The sequence below is a fragment of the Urocampus carinirostris genome, chromosome 3, assembly GCF_059441175.1.
Source record: "Urocampus carinirostris isolate Australia breed hairy pipefish chromosome 3, RoL_Ucar_1.0, whole genome shotgun sequence".
In the NCBI taxonomy this organism is placed as follows: Eukaryota; Metazoa; Chordata; class Actinopteri; order Syngnathiformes; family Syngnathidae; genus Urocampus; species Urocampus carinirostris.
Window position 1 is genome coordinate 12839360 of NC_142351.1, and position 17725 is coordinate 12857084.

At 40.6% G+C, this 17725-nt stretch overlaps 1 protein-coding gene across 6 annotated transcripts in view; it reads left to right on the forward strand.

Annotated features, from left to right (window-relative positions):
- The window catches only part of anks1aa (ankyrin repeat and sterile alpha motif domain containing 1Aa), an 88270-nt gene that overhangs the window by 780 nt on the left and 69765 nt on the right, over positions 1–17725 (forward strand). For 5 of the 6 annotated variants that reach the window (XM_088330750.1, XM_088330744.1, XM_088330746.1 and 2 more), the window contains exon 1: positions 4433–4896. The exons of the other annotated variant lie outside the window; for it this stretch is intronic. In XM_088330750.1, coding sequence (XP_088186876.1) covers positions 4715–4896 — 182 coding nt within the window. In that variant the 5' untranslated portion in view covers positions 4433–4714. Of the gene's footprint in view, positions 1–4432; positions 4897–17725 lie in introns of those variants that run through there. 6 annotated transcript variants of the gene reach the window in all.

The following is a 17725-nucleotide window of genomic DNA, read 5'->3' on the forward strand; positions in this document are numbered from 1 at the left end:
CATCTCCGGGCAGTGGGCAGGGGACACCCTGAACTGGTTGCCAGCCAATAGCAGGCAAAAAAATACTTTATCATATTTAAAACTTAAAAACAACGCTAGATAATAGAACTCTTTCCGCGCCAAGCTGCGCGTGCATTATTGAGGCAGAACGACGGGATTTATGTCAGTTTATACCCGATTGACAGAAAAAGATCGCATATAGGAGCATCTCTAATAAGTACAAAGTATGTGCAAGTAGCATGATAGAAACTTTAGTGATCAAAGTCAACAACAGCACAAAAGTTATTTGTATTAGCCCTACACATAGATCAGGGAAGTCAAACTCAATTTAGAATAGAATAGAATAGAATATACCTTCATTGTCATTGTTACAAAATGGGTTAACATATTGTGACAACGAAAATGGGCATGACACTCCAGTTTCACACATCACAGGCTCTGGGGCCGGATCAAGATGTTCTGTTCTAAGTTGGGCTGGATCAGTAAAACAATGTCAACTTCAAATTTTTAGCTTTACCATTTAGACTGCATTAGTAAACTACCCTTCATTGTCACGACCAGAAGAGAATCAGGACCCAATTTCGTAACGTTAACCACAAGTTTTATTGAAAGAAAGAGGAAGGGCTGCGCCCACGATCCGGTGCTCGTTGGATACGGGAAGCAAGTTGCTCTCGCAATCGGATTGTGATCCAATACGTAAGTGGATCTTCCGTAGCCGGCAATGGCGGTGTCAGGGATGAAAAAACAGGTCGATAGCCAGGACAGGAGAGCAAATACGTGGTCGGAGTCAGAGACGGGTCGTAGCCGGAGACGAGTCGTAGTCTGAGACAAACGGGGAGATCAAGAACTGGCAGGTGGAAAAACGGTTGCAAAAACGGGACAGGTGGGAGTCAGGGTCTAAAAGGCTTGCCTTGTAACAACAGAGGTTCGCAGACAGACTGACAAAAGGAGAGTGACAGGACCGGGCTTAAAAAGGGACAGGGAGCCAATCAGATAGCCGGCAGTGGCTGGCACCAAATGAGCGGGCACAGGTGATCCAAATTGGTAATGACATACGTATCATTATTTATTTGAATTGTCTTTATTGTCATTGAATGAATGAATGACTGTTAAAGAGAGAAATAAGATCAAATACTGTCAGGGTAAATTGGCAAACATGTTTACAAGGTAGTGCTTAGAGCAGGGGTCGGGAACCTTTTTGACTCAAAGAGCCATAAAAGCAAAAAATATTAATTTTATTTTGGGAAAGAGCCACACCATATATTATGAGACAAATTTACTAAATTGCTAAACCCGCGCCCCAGACAAAAGCTTAGTCTTCAGCACATTTATTTTTGATGATTTGATAAAAATTATGAAAAGAGAATAATGCCAGAGCCCCTGTACCAAAATCAACAAACATACCACTTTAAACTTGTCTCTTTCTTGCAATGACTCAAGATCGGTTAAACTCATTTTGACCCTTTTTTATCATACATATTGGTTTCAAAACCAGATGCAAGCATTTATTTTGTAAAAACGTCACAACATTCTGAGAATAGGGAGCCTTATGTGCTTACCTTTGGCGAGAGCTAGGAGGGAATGCTTGTACTTTTTGCATAGCTCCACCCATCCCTCCCACTCACCCAATCAAATGACTAAGTTCACTTCCGGTGTTTTGGCGTATTTAGAGTTCTGTGGATTCATCATAAAGTATCTGAACACTGAACACAGATTATATAGTGAACTTTTAAATAAAGGATTCTTTAGCGTTGTACAGCCAAAACGAGTTTTTTTCCCCCTTTTTTTTGTGTGACACCTTGACTGTAAATTGTAGTGAAAAACGTGCCCTATATATACTGCGAAGTGTTACTTTCTGATTTAGATTTGGTTTGGCTTTACGTGTACCTGAATAAGGATAGACAATTCCGGTTTTGAACAAGATGGAGAAATTTTGCATGCAATCAAATTGGTCTCTGAGCCACAGATACTCATAGAAAGAGCCATTTATGGCTTCGCGAGCCATAGGTTCCCGACCCCTGGCTTAGAGCCTGCCCTAAGTTATAACAATGGTGCAATGATTTTCTTTTAAAGAATAGTGCGTTGTTACAGCAGTGAAACAATGTGTAGGGCAACAACATGTAGCAGCAACAACATTTATTTATACATTTAATAACATAATTTATTTAACAAAGCGGTTTAAGATTGCACTGTAAAAAATAAAAACATAAATAAAGAACATCATACTTTTTATTTTAATTATTTTCTTTTTATATACTAATTATCCCCTTATGAGGTAGTATAGTGAAATATTTGACATCACTTCATTTTCAAACATTTTCGACGGACGGTGTGCCTCGGATCTTTTTCATAAATAAAAGTGTACCTTGGTTCAAAAAGGGTTGAAAAACACTGGCCTAGAGACTCACTTATTTTCTGACTTACTCAGAAATTAATGGGGGGCTGGTTTAATTCATATAGTGGACCGGATCCAGCCCGCGGGCTGTACGTTTGACATCCCTGGGATAACTTATTTTGAAATGTTTGTCATTATGTCCTTAAGCGGTCTCATAAATAAACACGTTTGAAAAAAAATATGGTGTAAGATTATTTTGTATTTTGTAAGGGAAAATACGTCAGTTTGTAAGGGCATGTTGCCCTGGAGGTTGACAGGCAGGGTTGGGTACGGTTACTTTAACTGGATTACTTTCAATTACTTTTGGATTACTCCAATACCAAATATGCTAATCTCATCTCATCTCATCTCATCAGCCGTACCGCTTATCCTCATTAGGGTCGCGGGGGGGCTGGAGCCCATCCCAGCCATCTCCGGGCAGTGGGCAGGGGACACCCTGAACTGGTTGCCAGCCAATCGCAGGGCACACAGGGACAGACAACTCATTCGCTCATTCAAACCTAGGGACAATTTGGACCGGCCAATTCACCTGAAATGCATGTTTTTGGAACGTGGGAGGAAACCGGAGTGCCCGGAGGAAACCCACGCAAGCACGGGGAGAACATACAAACTCCGCACAGGAAGTCTGGAGCTGGATTTGAACCCACAACAGGTTCCCATGACATGAACTGTGCCGCACAAGCGCTAACCACTGCGCCGCCGTGCTGCCCAATATGCTAATAAAAGACAAAAGAAACTAAATATGAATAAAATTACTAATTTTTGTGCAGGCTTGGGGAGTAACGGAATACATGGAACGGCAAAAATGATGTTGGCAAGCTGTTTGGATTTATTATTATTCTATTTCTGTCGCATTTGATGTTAGTTTTGCCAGAGATCAAAGAGATCAAAGCCAGGAGAGAAAGCTTACCACGTGTTGTGAGTCGTCATTTTATTCATATTTAGTTTATTTTGTCTTTTATTAGCATATTTGGAATTGGAGTAATCCAAAAGTAACTGAAAGTAATCCAGTTAAAGTAACCCTACTTGACAAGTATGAATTTACGAGTGATCGCCCGGAGCCTAACTTGTTTGTAGGTCGGCAGCGTCTGTATTTAAAAAATATAACCTTTAATTGACCAAAATACTCACTTCTTTTCTGTATTACTCAGAAATTCATGGGGGGCCGTTTTAATTCATCTAGTGGACCGGCTCCAGCCCGCGGGCTATACTTTTGGCATCCCTGGGATGACTTCTTTTGAAACGTTTGTCTTTAAGTCCTTAAGCGATCTCAACTTCGTAAAAAAAATTGCAGGACGGTTGAATGCCCATACCTGTCAACCAGTACGTTTTTGCAGCGCAGTGGTTAGCTTGTGTGGCACAGTTCCAATGTCTTGGGAACCTCCTGTGTGGGTTCAAATCCAGCTACCGGACTTCCTGTGCAGAGTTTGCATGTTCTCCCTGTGCTTGCGTGGGTTTCCTCCGGGCACTCCGGTTTCCTCCCACATTCCAAAGACATGCATTTCAGGTGGATCGGCCGGTCCAAATTGTCCCTAGGTGTGAATGAGCGAGCGAGTTGTCTGTCCCTGTGTGCCCTGCGATTGGCTGGCAACCAGTTCAGGGTGTCCCCTACCCACTGCCGATGATTGCTGGGATGGGCTCCAGCACCCCACGACCCTGCTGAGGATAAGCGGTGCAGCTAATGAAATGAGACTCGCTTCTTTTCTGTTTTACTCAGAAATCCATGGGGGGCCGGTTTAATTCATCTAGTGGACCGGATCCAGCCCGCGGGCTATAATTTTGGCATCCCTGGGATGACTTCTTTTAAAACGTTTGCCTTTAAGTCCTTAAGCGATCTCAACTTCGTAAAAAAATTGCAGCATGGTTGAATTCCCTTCCTAAAGCACCAATTCAGTGTTCATCGGAGAGAACAGGCACACGGCTCCTCTCTTGGCCCATTTGCGTTTTATGCAGGAATGTGCAGTATCAAGCGGCCTGTTAGGGGCGTGTTCCGTGTTCGAGGCCGTTGCGTGTGATTCGGGTTGGAGATACAGCAAGAGGGAGCAGTTTCGAGGAAGTGACGGACTTCGCTCAGGGGACCGATTAAAGGAAGTTTACTCCACGGTTATGCTGCGCGCCTATGCGAAACTTTCCCCCCTTTAGGCGCCAGCGACACCGCGGAGCGGGCGGACGGATAGCACCGGCGGGGGCTGGAACATTCTCCCCCACACACACGATTGAGGAATAATAATTTGAGATCGACGGGGAAAAAGAAAGGGATTCCCGCGGAGGATTTAGTTAACCAAAGCCGGTTCTTCTCCTTGGGGTTTGATCGGAACCATGGGGAAGGAGCAGGAGCTCCTCGACGCGGCACGCACGGGAAACTTGGCTGCGGTGGAGAAGCTTTTATCCGGGAAACGAGCCTCGGCTGGGGGCGGCAGCGGTTCATACGGAAACGGCGGAAGCGGCGGCAACAGTGGCGGGCACGCTGCCTCCTCGCATCCGCTCTCGAGCTTGATCAGGTAGGCTGCGTTGGAAGGAAACAGTCGGTCTTTGCTCAACGGTTCATTCCCGTTTTGCAGTTTTGCTCAACCCTGGCCTAATCTTACTTTAGTGATTAATTCACACATCTGCAAACGTTAACTTCTGTTTTTTTGCAATTAAGAAAACAAACATGCCAATGCCAGTAGAGTGTAGGGGAAAGATTCTAAAAATATTAATGTAAAGAGGCGCATGCTTCTTTGTTAGCTCCCAGTCAATTACACTGATGTGCACAAACCACTGGCAGGGTACCTACCATACAGCTACATGTCCACTATTCAATCGCACAAGCTATAAAAGAATAGAATGCTAGAGAAATATTAAATACCATTAAAGTGGATCAAAAGCCCGACTTTTATCTAGCGTGTGACAAAAGCGTGCATGTGTGTGTTGATTTCAGTCTGTTGCAAATATTGTAGCAGAGCTCGCAAGGACAGTGAAATCTCAGGTAAGCATTAGTTCTCAACCACTATTTTTGGAAGGCACTTCCTGTGATTCCCCCCAGCAAAGTAACCAATTTTTGCAATGTTTTTGGGTTAAGTCAAGTCAAGTCATGTTTATTTGTATAGCTCTTAATCACAAAGGGTCTCAAAGGTCTGCACAGATTATTGCACACCACAGACTCTTATTATAGCACCCCCTGATCCAAAACCTACATAAGGGCAAGGAAAAACTCTAAAACCTCAACATGAGGAAAATGAAGAAACCTTGAGAAGGGACCATTTTTTTCTCTAGGTTTCTCTATCATTCTGTCTGTCTCTTTCTATCTTTATCCATGTCTCCCAACTCTTTATTTTCTATCATTTTTTCTTTCTTAATCCTTTTATCTCCCTCTCCATTAACTCTCTCTCTCTCTCTCAAGTCACTATTTTTCTATTTCCATCGCTCTCTTGTTTCCTCACTCTTTCTATCTTTCTCTTTGTATGCCTTTCTTTTTATATCTGAATAATAAGTTATCTTGTGTAATACAGTCAAAAATTTAACCTTTTTATAAGTGGCCTTTGCATTATGTGCAAAATAAAATCATACAAAATAGCTGTAAACTACCCAGTATTATTTTTGTTGATTTATTGTATATATAATATACATACATACATACCATTTAATGAATTATTTCAATATATAATGTAAAATTATACTTAAAATAAGCAAAAGTACCTATCAGACTTTTCTTCTGTTGCTGATATATAGTGGGAAGATGTTAACTATTGTGAAATAAGGTTATAATACTTAAAGCATCGCTTTTGTCTAAGTTTCTAATTTTGCAAAATTTCCTTACTTCAGTACAGGAAATGTCCCTCTGCAGTGTACAAATACAATTAATATCTTCATTACAAGCATGCATTCTGAATTGAATAATATTCTGGATTGTCTTTCCCTCGAGAGGGGTAACCTACAGCAAGACAAACACATACAAAAATAAAGACAATAAGAAAAGGGAAAAAGTAGCAAAAAACACACACAAATGTATTTGTACCATGGCCAACCCAAATGCCCAAACACCCAAACAAGTTAAGCACCTCGGCACCCAAGTTGGTCATGCTTTCTTCCCTCCAAATGAAACGGGACACAAGAAAGCGGCCATGTCACTCGGGTCAGGGTGACGAAACACACTCTCCTGTTCAACAGCAGGGCCCGTCAGCTTTCACTGGTTTACCCCTGCCGCATCATACGAGTGCCCTGCCCATCCCTTAGAACGCATCTAAACATCCCACTATCCTTTCACAACACCCCTCCACTCATTCCTATCACCAACAAGAGCTAAAGCCTCCACTACATTTAGAACTCTTTCCTGCAGTGCACTCATAACACCATCCATCCAGGTCAATCGCAGCCTTCCTCTTGGTCTCCCTTCATTTACTTCTGCTCTGTAGATCCTCTTCAACATTCGCTCCTCATCCATCCTCTCCATGTGTGCAAACCAACCGAGAACTCTTATCCACACGCTTGCTCAATTCCACTACTACTCCAGTTCTTTCTCTCACAATTTCATTTCTGTACATTAAAGTACAAATATTTCCCAAAAAATAGTGACACATGATTACTTTTAAGTGTTAATTTAAGAATACTTCTTTAAAAAAAAATCACATACCCCCTAGAATGCCCTCACATACCCTAAGGGTAACACGAACCATCATTTGAAAACCAATGATTTAGAGTCAAGTCGTGTTTACTTGTTTAGCCCTTAATCATAAGGAGTCTCAAATAGCTGCACAGACCACAGTCTATTATTACACCATCCCCTGATCCAAAACCTACATAACGGCAAGGAAAAACTCAAAAACCTTAGCATGAGGAAAATGAAGAAACGTTGAGAAAGGACAACACATGAGGCAATCCCCCTCCCAGTATGACCAGGCTGCAATGAATGTTGCATTAACAATAAAAATAAAATACAAATGAATTAAAGTATAATATAATGAACAGGTTACAATGGATTTAGCATTGACAAACAAGACTTAGACATTATCAACATGAAATAAAGGTCATTTATAAGCTATAGAATGTAGTGCAAAAAGGGGTGTAAAAACAAATTCAGCACTATTAATTGCACATTTAAAATTGTGTATATTCAGTAATAGAAACAACATTGATAAAACCTTCAGTTAAAAGGTGTAGAGGTATTTCTTCTCTTGCTGACTTTGTTTTGGTACAAAGTGAAATCCAGCATGTCTGTACAGGACATTTTGCAGTCTGAATCCTGCCAGGAGTTTCCTCATTAATTATAATTTTAGGCTGATCACTCTCCCATTAACTTTGAATATACTTGATCCCAAATACAACTCATGTAGACCTCTAATTTGTTGTATGTGTTAGTCTTTCATCCATATGTTAAGATAAACCTGTAATCTTTTATCATTTCTCTGATGAATCATCCTAATGTCGATGATTATCTGTGAGTCAACGCATCATGGTTAATCTGATCAGAAGTGCCAATCTAAAACTAGAACTAATAAGTTTGGATACTATATGTGCAAATGTAATATTAGTGTAATAATTGTTGATGCTTAATATATTCATATGTAGGCAGACATGTTTACAGTCCTTACTATGATTTATCACTAGTAGAAATGTGACTTCAGTGTTTCTCATAAGCATTTCCTCAATAGAGGGACCAGTACATCTGGGATCATTGTGATTGTGTAACATTTTCTGACGTATGTTTTTACTGGGCTTTTAGCATTCTCGTCTTGGAATGGGGTGCATGTCAAGACCTGCAGTGTTGTTGTAAGCATGCAGTTGTGAAGCTAGGCTCTGTGGAATGTCAGCTTTCCCAGGAGGCTTCACCCATAGTTTGTGACAGGCGCTGACCCTGGTGTGTTTGATGACACCCTGACCATTTGTTCCATTAAAATAACAACGAGGTGGGCAGGGCTAAGTTAATGACCTTTTAAAAGGCTACACATAGTGCGACCTATTCAATGATACAAATAATGCCACAATGCCTTATCTCCAAAACGCTATGCACAAACCGTTTAATCCATCAAACTCAAATCAAAACAAAGAAGCTCAGTCAAGTTGGATTTAGTTATTTCACCTGCATCATAATTGCAGCTTTATTGTTGTGTACATGAAATTTTCTTAAACTCCAAGGGATTCCCTAACCGTAGTATTTCTTATTGGCCTCCAATATACATGGCATTTTGTTTTTGTAGAATATTAGCTGAGAAACGATATCCACCTGTTTTTATCCTTTCCATTGGGGCGGCCATGTTAGCAATGCTGTCGTTTGAAGTCTACATCACAAACTCTCAGGCTTCAGCTCATTGCCGAAAATTGATGAGCTGGTCTTTAGCTGAAGCTGAGCGTTTGTTATGTCATCTTCAATAGAGAGCATTTTCAAATTGTCAGCCCCCAGAGATGGGGATATTGCATTTTAATTAATGATTTAACTACATAATATCATAAATGCTACCTCAAGACTACCAGTTCCCCATAAAATATTGCTTTTAGGAAATCCCTTTGCTTGAATTCCCCCGTCACAAAAATTCAAATAAAATGTTTTAATTGACAACAATGTAAAAATATTAAATTACATTTGGAATTCCTTTACATTCTAACAGAATGTTAAGTATTCCCACATAGATATAGTTCAATGCAAACAAATTAAAACTGTATCCACCTACATAATATAATAGTTAAGTCACATTTATTTGTATAGCCCTTAATCACAAGAATGTCTCAAAGGACTGCAAGGGATTACAATGATACCTTCCCCTGATCTTAAACCAACATGCAGGCAAGGAAAAACTCAAAACATCAACGTGAGGAAAAAAGAAACCTTGAGAAGGGGCCTCAGAAGTGGTAATATCTTACATCGACTCATAATTTATTCCCTAAAAGATAATCATTAACGTATCATTTGATTCTCAATCATAAAATTTGAAACTACCTCTTCCTCACAAACGTGTGCTCCAGTATTGGATGGAGATGTGTGTAGACTGGATGAAAGATTAAGCACCTGGCAAGGACTGCAAAGAATCTGACTAGCAAGGATGAAATTAACAGAGAACTGCTGTGAGATCTGGACTGACACCCTGAGAGCTTAGCCAGACGAGGGCTTCTCGTAGCTTCACAGCTATGTCTTTTGTCCAGTTGACAAAGCCTTGAAGGATCGCTTTTCATATTCATGTAAGACCATTGGAGGTTTGAGAGGGATGGGGGGGTTGTTTCTTGCCTTTTTTAGTTTTTGTAAAGAAAATTAAGCTGTCATCTGGCTAGAATTGGACCACCATTTTAGAGTTCCTTCCATGTCGGCCAATAGTCTGCAAAAACCCGAGTCTGGATCTTTTGTGTTTATTGTCTTGCAGGATCCCTTTTCAAAAGGGCTATACTAAGTTGGTTTGCATTTTAATATTGGCTGAATCCTGCACCTGATGACTCCATGCCATTATGTCCACTATTTCTGGCTCGTTCTACGAAACCTTAAATCATTTTCACCAAGGGCCACATAAGCGTAATGGATGTCTTTAATGTGCCTAATGTAACTATCCATCCATCCATTATCTGTACCGCTTATCCTCAGTAGGGTCGCGAGGGTGCTGGAGCCCATCCCAGCCGTCTTCGGGCAGTGGGCAGGGGACACCCTGAACTGGTTGGCAGCCAGTTGCAGGGCACACAGGGACAGACAATTCGCTCGCTCATCCACACCTAGTGACAATTTGGACCGGCCAATTACCCTGACATGCATGTTTTTGGAATGTGGGAGGAAACCGGAGTGCCCGGAGGAAACCCACGCAAGCACGGGGAGAACATGCGAACTCTGCACAGGAAGGTTGGTAGCTAGATTTGATTAATGTAATTTAATGGGTTGTGAAAGAATTGTACAGTATTTATGTGTGTATAGTTCATACTGTTGTATAGTGCTCAGTGCACACTCCTATTTTTTTATTTTTTTTAATCTCTATCAAATTCACTTATTGGGTCAAACCAAGCATAGTAAGCGACAAATGTTGCAGAATACGTGCGTCCAAGATACAAATCATTTATTGACAAAGTAAACTATGAACACAGTATCAACATAAAATGTACAATGCATTTAATGTCATTCAAAGTCCGATTCATCATTGAATACACCAAAAAGTTGTTTCCCTTGTTGTGCGTTTATTTATATATTTCTTCACGACGTTCTTTTCTCTCCATTTTCTAACATTTGTCTTTGGTACAAAGTAAAAAAAGTGCGATATGAGATCAAATCTAATAGCTTTTCATTAATTATTCGTATCACTGGTGGTTAGGACTTGGCACTCTCACCTCCGCCACCCATGTTTAGATACCCTTGCATCCAATGTTTTGTGATTGCGATATTATTTTTTGATCAATGATTGCACAAATTCGGAAATATATCTTCAAACCTATTATTCAGTAGACGAATAAGGTGACGAGGACCACCCAATCATTTCACAGGAATACCGATATTGCGTCTCACACAGAGTGAAAGCGAAAAGACTACAAGACAGTCAAAATGAGGGATAAAGAGACAAAGGATAACACCCAGCATTCCCACTCAAAGCATGGTGAAAGTGTCATAGACAGGAGAGGCCCCCCATCTTCAGTTGTTTGGAGGTATTCTGGCTACTTATGAGTTTGCAAAAAAGAATCATAGCAACGACATGCACCGCAAACTTTGCCAACATCATGTGCCAACCAAGACAGGCAACTCATTCCACCGTTTAAAACACTATTGCCTGCTAGAATACGAGCAAGGAAAAACAATTCAGCCCCAAAGGAGTGCTTGCAGACGTTCAACAAGAACCAAGCCGCATAGAAAAAACTTTCAACAAGTGAGCTAGCTAGCAAGTCGCTACCTGTGTATCCCTGCAACCAGCTCCCCTTCTGTGAAGGTATTCACGTGTACCTGTTTCTCGTATTTGTGAAATGCTGTGTAATGGTTTGTCACCATGCGTCTTTGTTCTGACATTAAAGATTGGTTAAAGCAGCATGGGATTTTGTCAACTATCACTCAGGGGAAAAATAAGACTTAAAATGTGGAAGGAAAAAAAAACGTGATATTATCAATATCGACCGAACGCAAATGGTTTATTGTGATAACAACTTTTGTCATATTGACCCGGCCTGTTTCTTATGTGACTATCTGGTTCAGCCGTCATCGCACTTTTGGAGTAATCTTAATTGTTTGTTCACTTCTGGAAAAGTTTTCCCCTTTTCCCAGTTTTCTACATTCGTGTATTATGGCTCTGACAGTGGTTTGTTGGAGCCCTACAGCTTTGGAAGAGGCTTTGTGACCTTTTCAATCGTTTTTTCTAATTTTTTCTGTATTTTCTTTGGATGGTTGTAGGACCTTAAACGGGAAGTTCACGCGAGTAGAGCCTACAATACGGCAGAATCTAATCACTTTTGCGAGAAAGAAGGGGCCACAATTTCTCAACAGCGTTTTGAAATTAAATGAAATGATCTGCATTTTATATAGCGCTTTTCAAGTCAATGACTTCCCAAAGCCCTTTACAATGTGCTCCACATTTCCCAATAGCGGCCTTGCAGCCATGTAAGGCACTAACCTGCTTATCGGGGGTATTGGGGGTTCAGTGTCTTACCCAAGGACACTTCGGCATGTAACACGGACGAGCCGGGATTCGAACTGGGATCCCTTGATCCCAAGACAAGCGCTCTACCTCCTGAGCTACTGCCGTCCCAGAAAAGACTCATTACCAATTATTGTAAAAACGTTTTAGTGTTTCCTATAGAATTTTGTAAGACCCTTGTAGGTGGACAGATTGGTACCCCAAATTTTGTTTTTGTACATTTTATATTCAAGCACATCAATCTGTTGCTTTTTTAGAGCAAAATCAAGAAGCTAGATCCATGATCAACGTGCCCCTCTATTCTATTCTTCCTTTCTTTTTTAAGCATTGTAGTGACAAATTTGTTGTCATCGTGAAACAAACAACAAAATTAACATTTGCCTCTTATACTGTGACTAAAAATAGCGTGATAATGACATAAAATCGACTCCTTTTTCATATGTAATAATAATAATAATAATAATTTCCTTGTATTGTCATTCTGTGTAACAATGTACACAGAACGAAATGTCGATTGCACCTGACCCGTTGTAGCGAGTCGATGCAGCCGCAGCCAACAGAGGGCGCCGCCGACCACTTTTTAAGTCTTAGGAATGACTCGGCCGGGGCGCGAACCACCGACCTCCCAGTCTCAAAGCGGGCGCCTTACCATCTAATCCATACCACTTCTGGTCCAGTTGTTGTAATTCGGTGCTCTCACCGCTGCAACCTGGGTTTGAATCTCGTTGCATCCAACAGCAAAGTTTGAGCTAAAAAAAACTGAGACAAGAGTTGATACAAATTTTAATCCATAATTAGGGGTGCGAGTAATACACAAGTGTACGTTATACACTATTATATATGGAATATCTGAAAATATTATCAAATTTTTAATAATACAAGGTTATGAGACTCTGGTGGGACCAATTAAACCCTGGTAGCCCACCAGAATTTCCCTATAGTATGGGAATCACTGTGTTTGATATCTGTTATCGCTGCCAAATGTCGCACAACTTGCTATTAGTATTAGGTCCAGGGGGCAAATACTTTTATACATACATTTATACATTATTTCCTTGGAATTTCGCTGTGTAATATTAAAATTGCTTTGATTATCTGAAACATTGTATGCAAAAAAACACAGACATCAGGAAGGGGGCAAAGGCTTTTTCACAGCACTGTACAACCTCTGCATGGCATATATACAGATGACATAATTTCAGAGTCCCAGGTAAGGTTGCACTTGGCTGCGATGTTCATATTGAAGTTAACATGGAGCTCTCAAGCATCAGGCCTGCCAGTCCTATCGCATCAATACTGACCTCTGGACCAAGAGACACTAATCTGGTTCAACCTAGGAGGCAGCGTGCCTGCTGGGAAATCTTACACTGCTGTGTTAGCATTCCAGGAGCATCTGAGTTTGTGATGCCCCGCTCGGTGTGTAACGTTTACGGTTCATGTTGTGTAGTCTGAGAACAAGGCGCCTCGTAACGGTGATGAATTCCTCATGTGTGTGAAGGAGGAGCTGAAAGTGATAACTGTGTTCTCTATGTGGATTGGACTCGAAAATGTACACATTGATTGTATTGAGTAGTCGAATAGTTTACTTTAAAAACACTTGGACCTCAGTAATTATATTTCACTCAACCATATTACAAGAAAAACAATAAAGTAGCTATACACACTAAATAAAATAGAGTGTAAGTGAAAAGCCCCAAAAAAATAGTGAAAGCAAATAACATTTTGTCAGCCCAAAACAAACTTCCAAATTAAGCACTTTCCCTGAGATTTGAACATTTTTCCAACTATCAATATTTCATTTTCACACTTGAGACTGCTCAATAAGATAGGGTAGAACTATAACCACCCGCTCATGTGGGTTAACAATTGTGACAGTTTTTCGACAAAATCAAGGAAGCAAGGTTTTGGGTGGTCTGAGGAGAGCGATGAGCAACAAGAGTATGAGTATGGATATTAAGAGGGGACACGGGACTGTGTGATTGTGCCGACTGTGTTGTATGGTTCAGAGACTTGGAGCCTGAACGCAGATTTGAGAAGGAAATAAAATGTTTTTGAGAAGAAGTGTTTGAGGAGTATGTTAGGAGTGTCAAGATTGGATGGATTGGGAAATGAAATTGTGAGAGACAGAACTGGAGTAGTAGTGGAACTGAGCAAGCGTGTGGATAAGAGAGTACTCTGTTGGTTTGGACACATGGAGAGGATGGATGAGGAGCGAATGTTGAAGAGGATCTACAGAGCAGAAGTCAATGGAAGGAGACCATGAGGAAGGCCGTGATTGACGTGGATGGATGGTGTTATGAGTGCTCTGCAGGAAAGAGGTCTAAATATAGTGGAAGCTAGAGCTATTGTTGGTGATAGGAATGAGTGGAGAGGTGTTGTAAAAGGATAGTGGAATGTTTGGACGCGTTCTAAGGGATGGAAAGGGCACCTGTATGATGTGGCAGGGGTAAACCAGTGAAAGCTGTCAGGCCCTGCTGCTGTTGAACAGAAGAGTGTGTTGTGTCACCCTGACCCGAGTGACATGGCCGCTTTCTTGTGTGCCGTTTCATCTGGAGGGACGAAAGCATGACCGACTTGGGTGCCGAGGTGCTTAACTTGTTTTGGGTCTTTGGGTATTTGGGCTGGCCATGTCCAAAAACGTTTTCTGCCACTTTTTCTTATTGTCTTTGTTTTTGTATGTATTTGTCTTGCTGTCGGTCACCCTTCTCGAGCGATATGACCTGGGTAGATAGAGCGATCGATAGATAGATAGATAATTACCTTTTTTTTCCTACGTGAACAAAATGTTTTGTTTGTATTCAACATACGAATCTTCAATTATAGAGAACAACAGAAACCTACTATTATTTACTCTTGAAAAGCTGAAAATTTAATGATTTTGGTGATGGTATTCAAACGATTAATTTTTAGGTGACTTTGGGCAGTGGGGGCTCCGGATTAGTTGCCAGCCAATCGCAGAGACATTACAGATGCTGCCCTATTTACGAACGAGATACATTCCAGACGATCGTTTGTAAGTTTAATTTGTCCCTAAGTTGCTTCAGTGCTATGTTTTGTATGTTTAAGGTTTATATAAGTATGTTTAAGGCTTGTATAAGTAACCTGTATTGTTACGTACTAAAAAATAAACATTTCAGAAAAAGGTTATGCTCTTTAAAGATACATAAAGTAAAGTTTAACTTACTCTTGGAAGATGAGCTTCAAGAGTTAGGCGACTTCTTCCTCCGTGGTAGCAACTGGCCCCAAAAAAAGCGATCCAACGATTTTCTCATCCGCATCAAGCTTTCTTATTCCACTTTCATTTAAAAAGAAACGGCTCGCCTCTTCTTTACACTTTACACCAACCATATTGAATGGATGCATGAGATATTAAACAATGAAAATGCTAAAGGTCTTGGCGCGCTGGAGATGCAGTATAGTATGTTTACACACGAACTAGGAAGAGGAAGTGGATTACTTCTTCGGGGTAGATGCTGGGTAAGCTCTGGCGGAAAGAAGCCCTTCAGTACTGTCCTGTACCCGGAAAAGGGTGCACAATACCAAATCTAACTTACAGCACTGTCAGGATATTTTCGACATCCCCAAAAAAATGTTCGTATCTACTGTTTTTCGTAACTCGAATGTTCTGTACATAGGTAGAGTCTTGATTTGTCAATCAACTTGTCATTTAAGTTTTTGGACTGTGGGAGGAAACCACAGAGCCCAGAGAAAATCCATTCGAGCGTGGGAAAAACATGTTAAGTTTTTACACACTAGCTGGAATTGAATCACTGAACTGTGAGCTGAACATGCTAATCAGTTGGTTATCGTGGCACCTTAAACATTCAAATATTGTAAAAAATAGTTGTTGACTAGTTTTGGATTAGTTAGTTGTTTCATCTAAACCAGCATGAACTCATTGACAACCAGGCAAGTTCCAGTAAAACTGCAAGAAAATACAATGTCTTACAAAAGTATGCCCCCCCCCAAGACATTTTTGACATACTGCCATATTTCAGTCTTCAAACTTGGACAGAAACAAACTCAAAATACTTTTTAAGAATCAACATGTAAGACACAATGGTGAAAGGAAACCCAATTTATTACATATTTATTTTATATCATGCTAACCAATAAAAATTGAAAAGTTGGCGTAAATATCCATGTCAGCTTTTTTGTTCTTGTCTCTATCCTGACCTAACTGACATAAGTAATCCCATGTGTGCTAGTTGTAAATGTGAACCCTGTTTCACTCCACCAGTGAAACGCTTGGAATAACAAAGACCAAAGAAAAAAATACCAACTGAGAACTGTGTTTCTTCTGTTTGATTGAAAAGTGGACCCTACATTCTGGACCCTAGTGGGTCTAGACCAGGAGTTCGCAACCTGTTTTACCCAAAAAGCCATGAAAACAAAAAATATATATGGAAAATTGTGAGACACACTATATATTTCAAGACAAAATTCAACAAAGCCACCAAACCCGCAGACAAAAGCAAATTTTTCAGCGCACTTTATTTCACTATGTGATGTTTGATGATTTTGATAAAATGTATGAAATAATAATCCCAGAGCCTGTGCCCCATCTCAATACAACAATAGCACTTAAAATGTGTCTCCCTCCCGCAGTAAAATGAGTGTTGAGGTACTTTTAGTCCTCAATGATGGTTTCAAAACGGGGCGTGAGCAAAGTTCTTTTGTAAAAATGTCACTAAATACTGCAAACGAGAAGGATTTCATCATATTTACCTTCAACGCAGACGGCACTGGGCGAGAGAGAGAAGGGAGTACATGCAATGTGTGTAGAGATCCGGCCACCCCAATCAAATTGCTCTAAGTGCTTTGCAGGCGTTTCTGGGTGTTTACGGTTTGTTTCGTGGGTTTTCATCATATTTACTTTTAACAATGAACATACATTGTTGAATGAGATTCCCTCAAAAGGATTCCTTAGCCACTTTTAGCCAAAACCGGGTCTGTTGGTCTGACACCTTGACTTTAAACTGTAATTGAGACTGTGCCCTATACTGGACCGAACCCTGATCACATTCAATGTTGCTTCGGCTTCACATGTATTAAAATCGATTACGTACGGACTCAATGCATGAGCTAAATTTGATCTCAAAGCCAGATGTACTCATAATAAGAGCCTTATCTGGCTCGCGAGCCATAGGTTCCCGACCTCTCGTCTGGACTTTGGTCTGTATGGTCCTTTGCATGGCGTTTCCATCTTTTCCATTCTACCTGCTGGCTGTACAGCCACACTTCCAATTGTGACAAAATCCCAGTTTTATTTCAGCTGTTTAAACAGGAAGCAAATTAATTGCAAGAGTGTGACTTGACACATCACAAATGAAAGAAAGCACATTAAAGTTATCTGGAATGAGTTAAAGCTAGGTGTACTAAGACGTCATACTTCTGTGAATCTGTCTTGTATCTAAATGAAACCAGTTCACGTATTGCACAACTTCAATGCTTATTTTTGGGAGGCAGGGTTTATGTAAGAAAGGATTTATTAATATCTGTATTTTTGAAGATTGCTTGGGAAAAAAGCAGCTAGAATAAAGAGTCGACAGTGACATTTAGTTTGTTAGATTTTGCCATCTTTTCCTCCCGGTGATTTCTCCCTGTTGCAAATATTTATTTTCATGCCTGTCTGAGTCCTCCTTTAGACTGCTCCCTTATTAGGCTGTAGGCATTTCACATTTCTTGCGACAACACATGCCGTGTGGAATGCAATACAGTACATACTGTGTTTCTGAACCCCTTTGTAGTCTTTTAGTTGGCCGGG